The 14,761-nt window shown below is 40.8% G+C and overlaps 1 protein-coding gene across 1 annotated transcript in view; it reads right to left on the reverse strand.

The window, feature by feature from the left end:
* Positions 1 to 14,761, reverse strand: part of LRBA (LPS-responsive vesicle trafficking, beach and anchor containing) — a 558,585-nt gene that overhangs the window by 381,854 nt on the left and 161,970 nt on the right. Inside the window, 1 exon segment of the mRNA XM_015409048.1 lies at positions 4,875 to 4,939. Coding sequence (XP_015264534.1) covers positions 4,875 to 4,939 — 65 coding nt within the window.

A 14,761-nucleotide genomic window follows, 5' to 3' on the forward strand; every position in this document is an offset into this window, starting at 1 on the left:
AGGTACTGTACAGAGCACCATGATTTCCATGGCCAGATAATACTCAAGCTGAACAAGCCATCTATGCTCTTTTCAAATTTTAAATACTCAATGAACCAGCTCTTTTAAAAAAACACATACATGTACCTTTTAGGCTCTTTATACGTCCCTCACAGAAACTTAAATCTATAGCCTGACACAGATCTCACTGTAGTAAGCTGAACACAAATAAAAAACTGAGACCCTTTGGTCATCTGTGAACAACCTTGAGATTTTCTAGCAAGTTGCATCAAAAACTCAAATGTTCTCAATTTGCACATGTTTTCAATTTGCACAAAGATGATGTTATTTAATTTCATGCAGAGATGTTCAAACAAAACTGGATGCAATAAAAGCCAAAGGTCTGAATATACAATCTGTCTACAAGTGAACATTTTAACAAGAGGATGAAAAATTACTATGTGATCTTCAGAAAACTGCTAAATTCTTCTTCCCATCTTTTCAGCATACTTTGAGTTATATATATTTTTATTTCATCACATTCGTAATACTGTTTTATGTTCCACTCAATTCTCTCCTGTAATTTTATTTAGCATCCTCTTAAAGCAATCTCTGTTGTGAACTTCCATCTTAAAACCAACTTGGTGACTAGAAGAATACAGATCTCTATTAGATGTAGATTATCATTATAACGGAAACATGAATTGTACAAAACTCATGGATCTTGAAGATTCATTTTGTGTCTGCTTATTGATGATGATTCTATATTGTACACTTCCAAAGAATGGGGCTAGGATAATGTTGCTCTAAAATAAATTAATATTTTGCTTAAACGGTTTAGAATGCTGAGTCACCAACATTAGTAACATATTGACTATCTTTTATAAAGTATCTTTTAAATCTAATATCTGAAAATATGAAATTATATGTATTCTATAAACGCTAACAGGGATAAAAGCTTTCAATTCTATTATTAGCATCTGAAGCGTTATCAGTTAAAAAAGCACTGGCCAATTTACTCAGTTACATCAACTTTAGCTTTTGTTTATTTCTGAGGTTATTTTGAATGTAAATTACAATAGAAAATAAATAAAATATTAAATATGGCATTCTCTTTTTCCAATAACTAGTAGCATCTTATTAAAATTCTAAGCCCTACTTTAAAAAAAAAATCTCAAAAAGTTGTGGAAGTGGAAGTGAAATTAGTTTCCAGTCTAAAGATCTCTGCATAACGCCCAACAAGAGAGCATTGTTTCCATTTAAGGAAGCCAAATGTCTTCAGATAGTAGAGTAGGATTTGAGGGTAGAGAAATTTGTTTTGTAAGCAATTGACTAGTTGTAATTACTAGAACAACATGAACTTTCTGTTTCTCATATTTAACGATCACACCATCTTACAGGAGTGTTAAACACTGGATGGAAATGCAGTTAATGTATTATTTATACACTTTGTCCAGGGTTACCATGATTCACTGATCTACTACCAGGCCTACAAAATGTGTCACAGAAAAAAGTGGTGGCAGAATTATATTTGCTTTAACTAGAAACTGATTAATTTCTACAATAGATTTTTCTTTTTTTTTAATTATGCCAGCTGATAATTGGGTACTTTAGAAAAGCAGAAAATGTCTTTGAAACGTATCCACATTTTTAAATCTTAGTAAGAATTACTATGCTAAAGCAACCTGAATACAGATGTGTAGTGACATATAAGTAACAAACAATGGAATGAAAGCTAGATTAAACAGTTTAAACAGTTTGGAATCTCATGTCCAGTTGCATACAACAGAAAAGTAGTTTGGGTTACCTGTAAATGAAAGACTATTTCAAGATATTGCCTTACTATTTATTAAGGTTCTCCAATGTGCAAAATGCAGTGCTGTGTTAATGTCTGACTTGACGTGGTTTAGGGCAAGAAGCCCATTGTAATGTAGAGGATAAATCTTCCACTACAAGTCTGAATTCCAAGACCCAAAGCATGTGTTGGGTTGCAGTGCTAAGAATTAACTTCTAAGTTGTTTCTGATTATGTATTTTTGAACTCCCTTGACCTCATTTATAGAGTAGCTATTATAAACCTGGCTGCCGAATAATGTTTTATTAGTCTAGATAACAAAGTTCACTTACAGACTGAACGGGCAGTGTATGGTTCATCTGGGCTAGGTGAGTAGATTGCAGAAGCTGGGCCAAAGTTAGTAGTTAGGTTTCCCTATGAATAATTATTTTCCTTGTAAACATGCTTTTTTAGCCACATACAACTTAAAAGCAAAAGTACAACTCTTTCAGTAAATCATATAAGCCCAAGTCTATGGGATACATTTAGATTCTGCTTTGGAACAGCGGATATATATGGTGGCCAAGAATGCCTTGTTTCAACTGAAAAGGAGATTGTTCATTTTTTTGGATTCACCCGACCTGGCTGTGATGAACCATGCTAATATAACCTTAAAGACACACTAAATGGGGCTGCCTTGAAGACAACTAAAGTATAGCCTGATCTTGGAAGCCAAGCAGGCTTGGTACTTGAATGCAAGACTACCACAGAATGCTCTGCAGAGTAAGGCAATGGCAAACCACCTCTGCTTCTGTCTTGCCTTGAAATCCATGAGTGGTTGCAACTTGATGGCACATATGTACATACAGCATCTTCATTGGTTGTCTATTTCTTTGGGGCTTTCTTTGGGCCTCTTTGAGAGCCAGTTTGGTGTAGTGGTTAAGTGTGCGGATTCTAATCTGGGAGAACCGGGTTTGATTCCCCACTCCTCCACTTGCACCTGGCTGGATGACCTTGGGGAAGCCGTAGTTCTGATAAGAGCTGTTCTTGAAAAACAGCAGTTTCTGTCAGAGCTCTCTCAGCCCCACCTACCTCACAGGGTGTCTGTTGTGGGGAGGGGAAGGGAAATGAGTTTGTAAGCCGCTCTGAGACACCTTTGGGTTGTGAAGGGCGGGGTATAAATCCAATCTCTTCTTCTTCTTCTTCTTCTTCTTTTTCTTCTTCTATTAAGCATGCTGCTTCTTACCTTTAGAGCCTTTCATGACCTGGGATGCACACACCTGAGAGACTGTCTCTCCTGGTGTGAACCTGTGTGCCAATTGTTCCCTACAGCCATGTTTTCTCTGACAGTGTGGCTATGACAGTAAGATCTGTGCCAGCCCAGTTGTGGCCCCCTCCCTCCGCAAAGACCTTTCAGAGAATGACAGCCCCCTTGCCAGCCTTTAGAAAAGCCTATATGTTTGTGTGATTTACATGGGCCTTTTATTAGCTGAGAATGAATTTGACAGTTGGTGTTTATGCTTCCCTGGTAATATTTTGTATTTTAGATATGTTATATCTATATGGTTTTACGTTTGTAGGGAACAAGGCTTTGTGTACAATATATTGTTGTAAGCTACCAGAGGCCTTTTGTGGGGTGGGGAATATAAAAAATTACTAAAATAAACAAAATTTAGATTTAAGCTCCAAATAGGCATAATCAGCTATTAGAAAAACACTTAAATCTACGTAGTTCCCTTCAGACTTATCAATATAGCTTCACTGACATGAATGCCTTTGCACTGTGATTTCAACAGAGCTCTGATTGCTAAAGCACTTTGAAAATATGAGCCACAGTTAACCCCAGCGCAGAATTGCTGGAACAGTATCAGTAAAAACAAGTAAGCACTTAAACTATCCACTCAGAGATGAATTGCTTTGGAACTAGAACTACTTGCCTAAGTCTTCATTTAAAAATTCACATTTTAGATGAAGGATTCCTAACAGTTGCTGGTTCAGACTAACTAGCTTGCTGATGCCTAATCTATAAAAATATGCTTTACTTGTTTTGTAAACTGCAGATATCTTAACCCAGTTTTCTGAGACAGACTGATTTTTTATTTTAAAAAATAATTAAATAATTGATAATTCTACTGAATGCCATTGACAATCAAAGATCATGGCTTTGCCCTGTTGTCTGTTTTGTTCAACAAGCTTTATAGACCTGCTGACAGAAAACCGGCTTATTAAACCTCATTCACAACATGCAAAGAGGTGTGTTTAATGCATTTAAACACTTTCATGTAGTTAACAATATTTCTATAGCAGGAAGGTGTAGTTTATAAATATGACTGAGGGAGAAAAACAAGAGTTCATGCTGTTCCAGTTGAAAGTTCGATGTTAATGCCTTAGACTATACCTCCATATAATAGTTACAAAATATACTATATGTTTGGGATAAAGCAGTAGTATACATTTCCCAGATTGAAAACACAAGAATGTGCAGATGGAAATCGTGAAATGTTGAGTTTACCTTCAAACCATCAGCATTAAAACAACAACAACAAAATACCACCTCTATAGAATGAATTGAATTTGTATTTGCAATTTAAGCTTTAAAAAACCCAAAAACTTAAAAGAATCAAATGCTTAGAACTAATCATGGTATCATTGCCAGAAGACAAAAGAGCCACCCTGTACAACTTTGTGACCCACATGTTGTGTAGCCCAACAGGTATATGACAACCCCTCCAGGTATGCACCACAAAATGAGGTTATCAAGCCTGCAGTGCCTACATTCAGTCTGATGAGTCACACATCAGCAGTCATGCCTTAGACACACTATCAAAAAGGCTACAGGAGATAATGCCAGATGTAATAGAAAATTAATGCATAAGACTGATCAGATATGCATTGCACTATAGCAATCATTTGAAACTAGATTCTCCTGTGTGGACAAGCTCACCCAGCTGCAGATTACTGCAACAGTGTAATGAGGATGCAACCCAGAGAAGTTTAAGCAGCTGCATCAAATTCACCAAGTTAGTTACTGAACACAATATGTATAGATGGAGCTCAAATGTATATCAAAATGGAAATGAAAACCACAGTAAAGGAATCATTAAATAAAGTGAATAAATTACCTTCCTTCATTGACAAGCTCAATGAAAGCTAGACCTGCATTCTTCTGTATTGAGTTCTGCCATTCCTAGAATACAAAAAGCAACACAAATTGAAGAAATCATATAATATATAAAGAAAGCAAATCTACTAATGGTACCTTCCACAGCTACTATACAGATACTACACAACAGATTAGGGCCACAATTTCTACAAGGTATTTGGGGAAATGTCCCATGGCTGTCCTTTTAGGCATGTTCTCTGTTTCTTAACAATGTGCATCCTGATAACTAGATGCAATGCAAAATCAATTAATAAAATAGTTTCATTTCAGGTAGGGTGTTTTTTTTTTGGGGGGGGGCTGTTTTTCCGTTTATAGCACTAACCGGTGGCCTTATACAGCAATCACTCATAATCTTGTTTCTTTCTTGCTTCACAAGTTTTAGGCATGCATTCATTAATACTGCAATTCCAGACCCTAGGCAACTGCTATTTCTTCCTACTTCTTGCTTTTCTTCTGCATGAACACCTCTTCTCTTATTTTAGCTTAATGCAGCAGTAGTTCAGCAAAAAATAAACAACAACATTTTTATCTGAGTGACATCACACACACTTGTGTCTGCAAACATTTTTTTTACCTTGAGTCACATTAGCTCTAGTACTCTGAAACTTAATTAGTCAAGACAAAAGTTGCAAAAACTAAAAAGAAAATACATTTATAATGACACTTAGAACAACTCTGCATCATAGACAATTATCGAAGAAGGCATTCGTCTAAACAAATTTTATAAGCAACAAGTGAACATTCACTTAAGCATGCTTTAATAGTTAGGGAAAATGTAATGGCCATAATCTTTCATATTTAATTTAGTATTTCAACATAGCATATATATCCTGTATTGCAGTTACATTTAGGAAGCTGATTGCATTGTTATGTCAAGATCTTAGTTATTCTTCTCCCAAAGGTGCTGATGGGAAAACATGTTAAAAGCCTCAAAGCCAACCACTAATGTAGCTGAATAACTACAGAACACATTTCAGCACTTTCAAAAGGAAAGGCTGCAAGAAGAGATCGACAAAGTCAATAATTTCATACCTGCTGTAAACTAAACTTAATTGACTACCATTTCCTATGTCTATAAAATGTTTACTGTCTAGAAAATCTGTTCCTAATGTACATGATCATAATGTACTGCAAAACTATAATTAATTCCCAAAAGAAGCAGTGAAAAAAATTGTAAAATGTAAATATTCCTAATGTATTAAAAAGAGTAAAGTGCAGGGGCCAGGATGGACCCCTGAGTAGCTTCACTCAAATCTAGGCCTGGAGGATGTATGCCCCAGACTAGGGTCCCAGAAGGCAGTTCCTGGAAAGCAGAGCTTAATACTCACGGTTGAAAGGTAATAAGCAGATTACTGCTCTGCTGACCATGGAAGGTTACAAGGCCAGAAGTCTAGCTTTGCCTGAAACCTGATCACGCCAAAACACAATAAACTGGTAGATAATATTGCAATTTTGAGCCCTGGTCTGTGCACCTTCAGTTTCTGAACTAAGATCAGTGGCAACCACAAACAGGACATTTTTCAGTGGTGGTACTTTATTTATAGAGCACCTTTCTCACAGAGGTACACCTAGTACCTGGTTTACTCCCATTTAGATGCGACGTTCTATTTTATTACATATTATATTTATTCTGTCCAATTTTTTCTTGCTGTAGATGCTTATTTATGCACAAGTATTGTGTTTTAACCTGACATTTAATGTTGTCATGTTATGTATTTCGTTCATTTTTATACTACTTCTGTAACAGATCTTGTTTTTATGGTACTGTATTAATGGCTAAGTCAATGGATGTTTTAGAAAATTGGTTTTTAGAGCTTGTTCTTAAAACTCTGTTGTGAGCTTCCTCAACAACCTCCTTTATTAACATTTGTCCAGTTACCCTGTAATCATTTAATTTTCATCTTGTGGGGGAAAATGTGCAAAAATGAAAAACTAGAAGACATTTCAATATCAATTTCCATTAAGAACATGCAAGAAGGATGACCTCAAACCTGACAACTCTTAACTGCGCAACTAAGGAATTGCACAATTGGGGAAGGAGAGGATTGCAATAGCACAAGGCTAAGACATTTGATAGACCAGGGTAACAGTCAACTCTAAAAAGTTGGTCATGAGCTGTGTGCGTGAGTGGCTGCTCAACAACACAGGAAGTCCCACTCAGCAGCAATCTGGAGCCATGCAGGGTCTTGCACTGCCCATTGGCCATTTTAAGATTACAGCAGTTATATTCTGCTCAGGATGTGAACTGCTGTGCTCAGTCAGAGAAAAAAATTAGAGGGAACATTGGGCATGATGCAACAATTCTGTGCTCCTTAAAAAAAAAAAAAACTACCAAGAAATTTTCTTCACTGTATATCAGACCTCTTTTAGTACCACGTCTACTGCAAGTATGCTAAAAATGACAATTAAAAAAACACAATAAAGGACCCTTCTTCTTATGGCACAATACAAACTGGAAAAAAGCACAAGCACCAGCTATAGTGTCCAATTCTAAGAAAATGTATTTGCATATAAGCCCCTTTATTTATTTATTTATTTATTATATTTATAACCCGCCCTCCCCGCAATCGGGCTCAGGGCGGCTCACATTGCCTGGCACATTGTGCCAAGATTCATATACACTTAAAACTTAACATTTAACACAGTTAAAACATTTAAAACATTTAAACAATCGACAATTGCCAAATAAAGTGCACTCAATAATTAGCAGTCAAGATGGCGTGATGTGTCATGCAGGCTCAGGAGATTACATTCTCCTAGGCGGTTTGGCTCGATCTCACTGCAGCCAGCCTCCCCCACAGATATTAATAGTGGTCGTTGATGGTAATGTGGGCGGCTCCTAGTTGAAGGCCTGGTGGAAGAGCTCCGTCTTGCAGGCCCTGTGGGACTGCACAAGATCCCGCAGGGCCCTGATCTTCTCCGGGAGCTCATTACACCAGTAAGGAGCCACCACTGAGAAAGCCCTGGCTCTAGTAGTAGCAAGCCTGGCCTCCCTAGGGCCTGGAATATCCAACCGATGTTGCGCCCTGGACCGTAGTGCTCTCTGGGGTATATATGGGGAAAGGCGGTCCCTCAGGTATGTTGGACCCAGGCCATATAGGGCTTTAAAGGTAAGTACCAGCACCTTGAAGCAAATCCGGTATGCTATTGGCAGCCAGTGCAGTGCCTTCAGCACTGGCCGGATGTGCTCCCATCTAGGGAGACACCAGTAGCCTGGCTGCGGCATTCTGAACTAGCTGCAGCCTCCGGATTTGCGCCAAGGGCAGCCCCATGTAGAGAGTGTTACAATAGTCTAACCTCGAGGTGACCATCGCATGGATGACTGTAGCCAGGTCGTCGCGATCGTCGCGAAGGGAGCCAACTGCCGAACCAGCTGCAGGTGGTAGAAGGCCAACTTAGCAGTGGCTGCTACCTGGGCCTCCATTGCCAGGGAAGGTTCCAGGAGCACTCCCAAACTCCTAACCACCGGTGCAGGTGCCAATGACACCCCATCGAAGGCCGGGAGCGAAAGCCCCAACCCCAAACTGCCCCGACTCAGGCACAGGACCTCTGTTTTTGCCGGGTTTAGCTTCAGCTGACTCAGCCTGAGCCAACCAGCGACAGCATGCAATGCACAGTCCAGATCTTCTGGTCTGGAGTCCGACTGACCGTCCAACATCAGATAGAGCTGGGTGTCATCAGCGTACTAGTGACATCCCAGCCCAAACCTCCGGGCAATCTGGGCGAGGGGGTACATGTAGATATTAAAGAGCATTGGGGAAAGCACCGCCCCCTGATGTTCTTTTTGCCTCGTCTGGAGCCCAACGCCACCGTCTCTCTAACCATCTAAGCTCTCGCTTCATAAGCCGCAACCCCTGGGTATACCAGGGGGCAAGCCTAGAGTGAGGGCGCAGAGGGCGCCGGGGAGCAATCTCATTGATAGCTGCAGAGTCAGCTATGCCAGTCTTCCACAAGCTCATCCAATGCGCCGCCAGGGGGCATTGGATCCCGCAGAGCCATTTGAAGCTGCATTGGGTCCATTTGGCTCCGCGGGCGAGCTAAAATCCGCTTGCCACATTCAGACGGGCCTTCAAAGCATGGTGGTCCGACCATGGTACTGCCGAAGCAGTAATCCGGTCCACTGTTACCCCAGCTGTGAAAATCAAATCGAGCATGTGTCCGGACCAGTGAGTGGGGGTCATTACAAGTTGGGAGAGTCCCAGCGCTGCCATGGACAACACCAGGTCCACCCCCTGAGTGGAAGTCGCGTCATCAGCATGGACGTTAAAATCACCCAAGACAATCAGCCTAGGGTGTTCCAGCACCCAGCCTGATACGGCCTCCATCAGGGACGGTAGGCTATCAGCCGGCGCATTCGGCAGTCGGTACACCAGACAAATTGTCACACTCTCCCCGGTCTCCAGTACCAGACTGGCACACTCAAGGCCCATGATCTCCATCAATGAGAGCACCCTGAAGGAGTAAGCCTCCTGAATGAACATAGCCACTCCTCCCCCCCACCCCCTAGACCATGATTAGTGTAGGACCAAGAACCCAGGAGGAGCTAGCTGGGAGAGACCTACTGTCTCCCCATCTTGCACCCAGGTCTCGGTCATGCAAGCCAGATCTACCTGCTGTTCCATTAGGAAGTCCCAAAGGACCACAATCTTATTATTTATAAATCTGGCATTGCACAACACCAATGACAGAGGGGGGTTATCCATCCTAGCCCCACTGCCAACAACCTTCAGGATGGGTCGCAGGCTGGAAGGGTGCCGAGCTGTCCTGTTTCTCTACATCCTTCCCTTTACTTCCTGCCTGGACCCACTGCTGTACTTTCCCCTTCCCAGGAGCACTGGAATCTGTTGTCCAGGCATTGCTGTGCAATTTATTTCTGAAAAAGTTAGTTCCAGACCGGGTATAAATTTCAAAATCCACTGTCAAAGTATAACCACAATTAAAATATTTAGTGCTGATATAATTGCCAGTCCAAACAAAAGTATAAAGCTAAAACATCTGTTGCTGACCAGTCCCATACAACAGCACTTGGAGCACACCTCCAGTACGGATTCAGGTACAGCCAGTTAAAGCCACAGGCTGAATCTCATGCTCAGTTTGGTCACGTGTATACTTGCAACATGGTTCTATTTCCTCCATCTAAGTAAATTAGGAAGCTCCAAACAAGAATTGTCTACCAGTACTGGAACACACATGGACCACTAGACAATGCTTTTAGGAAATCGGATCAGGCTGCGGAATACAGACGGTTCAATCCAGCCATCCCTTGGACAAATGGAAGGCACTTCCTGTAATATAAAAGGAAGGTCTGAGATTTTCTACCTAGCTTCAAAACTCCCCTGGGTTCAGCTACAGCTCCCTGTGGTGTATCCCATGCTATTCCCAAGAATCCTCTTATAAGCAGGAAAATTGGAGAAACAGGGAGAAACAGCAGGAAGGGGAAGGCTGGAATGATCTGCTCCATAAACCAAGGCCCAGTCACAGTCTCAATCTCAAAGTTTAATTTAGTCAAAAAGCAAACCTACTGATCCAGGGAAAACTCCACTATCAATGGTTACTTTGTGTTATATAGACAGAATAGCATATTCTACTGCAATAATAATGTACAAACAAGTTGGAACCCACAAGAAACTTAAGGGGAGAGTGCAACCTTTGTTACCTTCCCTCTCCCCCTTTCTCTAACAATCTTCCCTCTCTTTCTCACCCCCTCCCTTCTGTCAATATTCCCTACTTCTCTTTCTTCCCCTTCCCTTCTCTGTCAACCTTCCCCCTTTCTCTTTCTCTCCCTATCTTTCTGTCATGAGTCAGCTAGGGCTCAGCTATAGTGAGGACTCCTCGGGAGAAGAGGAGCCCTGTGTAGCCAGCCTTAACAGGAGAAGCTGACCAGCAGGAAAATGAGCTGCAGGCTTGTCAGGATTCACAGCCAATAGCTGGTGCAGAGCCACGGACACCTTTCAGCCTTGATTCAGCAGGTGAACCTCCATTGGTCATTCCCAGCCCACCAGTATCACCTACACCCTTAGAGCACCACAGAGGGAGGCTAAGAACAGAGCTACAGACAAGATGGCAAAGTACATGCCTCCTGGCCTTACACCAACTGCTGCTGCTAACGAAGATGAATAGTTGCAGGATTGGTTCTCAGCAACTGGTTGCAAGCATGTCCCTTAGGCGTGGGGCTATAAAACTAGACAAGAGAGGACGTAAGGAGTATGAGATAGATACTAAACTACTGACTCTGCTTTGCCTGACTTTTGAACCCTGACCTTAGACTGAACAACTCTGCTTTGCCTGACTTCTGACACCTGATATGCGGAGCCTGCAAGCCAGTACACCTTCTCTGACAATCTTCCCCATCTTTCTCCTCCTCCCCGTCTGTTAACCTACTTCACTCTCCCTTTTGCCCTCCATCCCTTCTCCATCAATCTCCTCCTCCCCTTCTCTGTCAACTGCCCCCTCTCTATTTCTCCCCTCCTGTCAATATTTCCACCCCTCTCTCTTTCTCCCCCCTTACCTTACTGGTCATGGCAGCTACAGTATCAAGAAGCTGCTCCAGGCCCAGCCACAGCATCCACAGCAACTGGGAGGTGTTCCAGGCCTAGAGAGGCTCCCAGACACTGCTGCCAATATGGCTGGGCGCAAAGAGGCTTCTGGACAACAACGTTGACATAGGTGGACCCTGAGAAGCTCCCAGATGCCGATCCTGCAGCTTCACCCAGAGAGGCTCCCACACACCTAGGGTTGCCAACCTCCAGCTGGTGGCTGGAGATCTTCCACTATTCCAATTAATCTTTAGGCAACAGAGATTAGTTCACCTGGAGAAAATGGCTGCTTTGGAAGGTGGACTCTATGACATTGTTTATGACACTGAAATGCCTCCCCTTGCCAAATCTGATTCTCCTCAGGCTCCACCCCCAAAATCTCCAGCTATTTCCCCAACTCAGAGCTGGCAACCTTACACACACAGCTGGGCCCAGAGAGGCTTCCGGGGTCCACTGCCACCATCAGCTAGGAAGGAAAAGGTAAGTGCAGAATGTAAACTGCCCAAGTTTGCGAAAACATCTGCTTAGAGTCAGATATCCGTATATGGGGGCCACACTTGAGAAACAGATATATAGATATGTGGCACACATTTAAACTCACCAGCTTTGGTTGAATTTTTACAGGAAAACCATTTTTGAAAACTGTAAAGAGTGAATCTGTGTGCTCTCTGTTACTGCTCTGACAAAAGACTGCCAGACTACATTCTCTCTCTAATCAGTACAGAGGGCTTGATTTTGAAATGGAGTAATAGAAGTTTCTTTCAGTCTACCCACCTACAAGTTCTCAACAGATGATCATCATTAACTCTTTATCAAGCTTCTATGTGCTGAATCTGTACAAATGTGTTCTATTAATACATGGCCTGACTGCTTGGCAACTTCAGTACTCAAGACAAATGGCAGCTGCTGCCCTCTGAGGTCTGAAGTCAAGTCTTTAGGGAATCTTAAAGCCCAAATGGAAAAAAACAAGCCCTGTTCATTAGAGACTGCTCCAGGCTAAATTGTTCAAGGCTGCCATTATAACTATATAGTGGCTAATTATTTTTATAAGACTTTAAAACTACAGCATGTACGCAGACAGAAGCAGTAAGTACTTTTTTATTTTCATTGCACTGAAATTATATGCATATTGCTTTATGTCAGAACACTATTGACAATACCAAAGAATATTAAGGGGGTGATGTTTTAATTCACATTTTACTAGACGTTAAAGCAATGATATCCCTACTCACTTTTATTTCATATTAAGAATAATGAATGCCTGTGTCTGTATCAGCATGGACAGGTACTATAGCAGGTTCTAATATGTGCTCAGTAGGTACCATTAGATACATATAGGTTTCTGAGCATGGGATGAAACTCCATAGATGCGCACAGTTTGTGGGGAACTAGGATGATCCAGTGTAATGGTGGATCATAGTCATTCACACACACAAATGAAAAAAACACACATACACACTCTAGAATTTGGGAATACCCAATTAAGTTGATGGTCACAAGATTAAGTTAATGGTCACAACTAAAGGTCATCAACACAATGCAGAACAAACCCATTAAACTCACTGCTGCAAGATGTAGTGATGGCCACTGGCTTGGGTGGTTTGAAAAGGGTGAGGCATATTCATACTCTGCTTCTCAGACGGCTGAAGGTGCAACCTGACACCAGCATCATTTAAAATTTGCATACCTGCTCAGCAATCCACACATTATGTTTACAGGTGAGGCCTTAAAACGGCCTGAACCCTCTCCTTTTTTAATATCTAACCTGACAAAGAATTCTGGAGAACTTGGAAAGTTGCACTCTATTTTTTTTTAATTTTGGAAGGTCCAGTAAGAGTTTACATGGCTTTTGTTAATGGGGAACAGGTATATCAACAGCTAGTAGCATTGTAACTACATGTTCCCTCCTCTCCATATTCACTGACAGTAGCACAGAAAACTAGTTGCTGGGAGGTGATGGACAGGCTACAGGTACCTGTGCCCTAGTGTACTGCAGGTTTTCCAGTGGGCGTCTGGTTGGCCACTATAGGAAACAGGATGTTGGACTTTGGTTTGATCCAGTGGAGAGTTTTATGATTTTACTGTAATCAGCATATTTTTGAGGTTCATTATATCATGAGACAGAAGCAGAAAAACACTGAAAACATCATAAAAAACAAAGTGGAGGGAACACATCTTGGCAATAGATAAATCTGCGTTGAACTCTGAAAGTCAAACTTGGATCTTTCAAATACGAAATATTGATCGTAACCAACCTTTTAAAAGCCCACCATATTAAATGCCTTTCTTTGCACATTAAGCTATTATTAGAATCATTACCTTCCAGATGAACATTTTGAAACAACTATTATAACATTTTCTTTATAGAAAAAGAATGTTGGAAAGTAACTATGTTAGGAATGAAAATTTAAAGAAAACAGATTGAGAATGATTTATATAAATGCATAGTGCTGAAGTTAATTACAACTAACCCAATAAAATAGTGCCTTTATTATTGTACAGCAAGTAATAGCCTTGGACACACAAAGCAGAGCTCTTTCTCCTGTTTTTTGCATGCTCAGTCCCACAGCACACTACATTAAGAATTAAATAAGTTGTAAATATGCCACACAGAAACAGCAGTTTTTAACTAGAAGCAGAAGACTTCCCTGCTGTTTAACCATTTGGTGTATTCCACTGTGAACAGGCTTCCTATAAACTTGGTGTTATATTGTTGTGCAGTAAATACCTGAAATTACCTTCTAATGAGCATTTAATTTCAATATTTAGAGAGACAGTCCAATTTACAAACTTTTAGACAGTGAAACTGAGGCACAACATTTTAAAAATATATAAACACAGATTTCCTACTGTCAAACTAAGTACTGTTAGACTTTCTAAATTTTAATGCTAGTTTGTTCCTAACGGTGTAAAGGTGCCTCTTTAAAAAGTATGCACTATGGCTATAAGATCATTAGAATGGAAACAAAAAAGTCAATACTCCTCAGGATTATGAACCACTAGTGGAAGTATACACCATTCCTAACCAGAGACCTTACATTTTTGTTCTATATGGTGCATGCAACCAACTTGTTCCACATGTATACCGTTCACTGGTTAAGCATATAACAAAACCACCCAAACTATCCAACCCTGTGCATACATAATGAAATATATATGTGAATATTTGTCACATGATTATGTACATATCACTTACGAAAAATGAGTATGCAAACTGGACCTTGACATATGTTAAACCTACTCCTATGAATTATTGGTTAACAAAGTAGATGTATATGCCATTTAAAACATTCAGTATACTACAGCACCA

The sequence above is a fragment of the Gekko japonicus genome, unplaced genomic scaffold (assembly GCF_001447785.1).
Source record: "Gekko japonicus isolate JY-2015 unplaced genomic scaffold, Gekko_japonicus_V1.1 scaffold24, whole genome shotgun sequence".
NCBI classification, from domain to species: Eukaryota; Metazoa; Chordata; class Lepidosauria; order Squamata; family Gekkonidae; genus Gekko; species Gekko japonicus.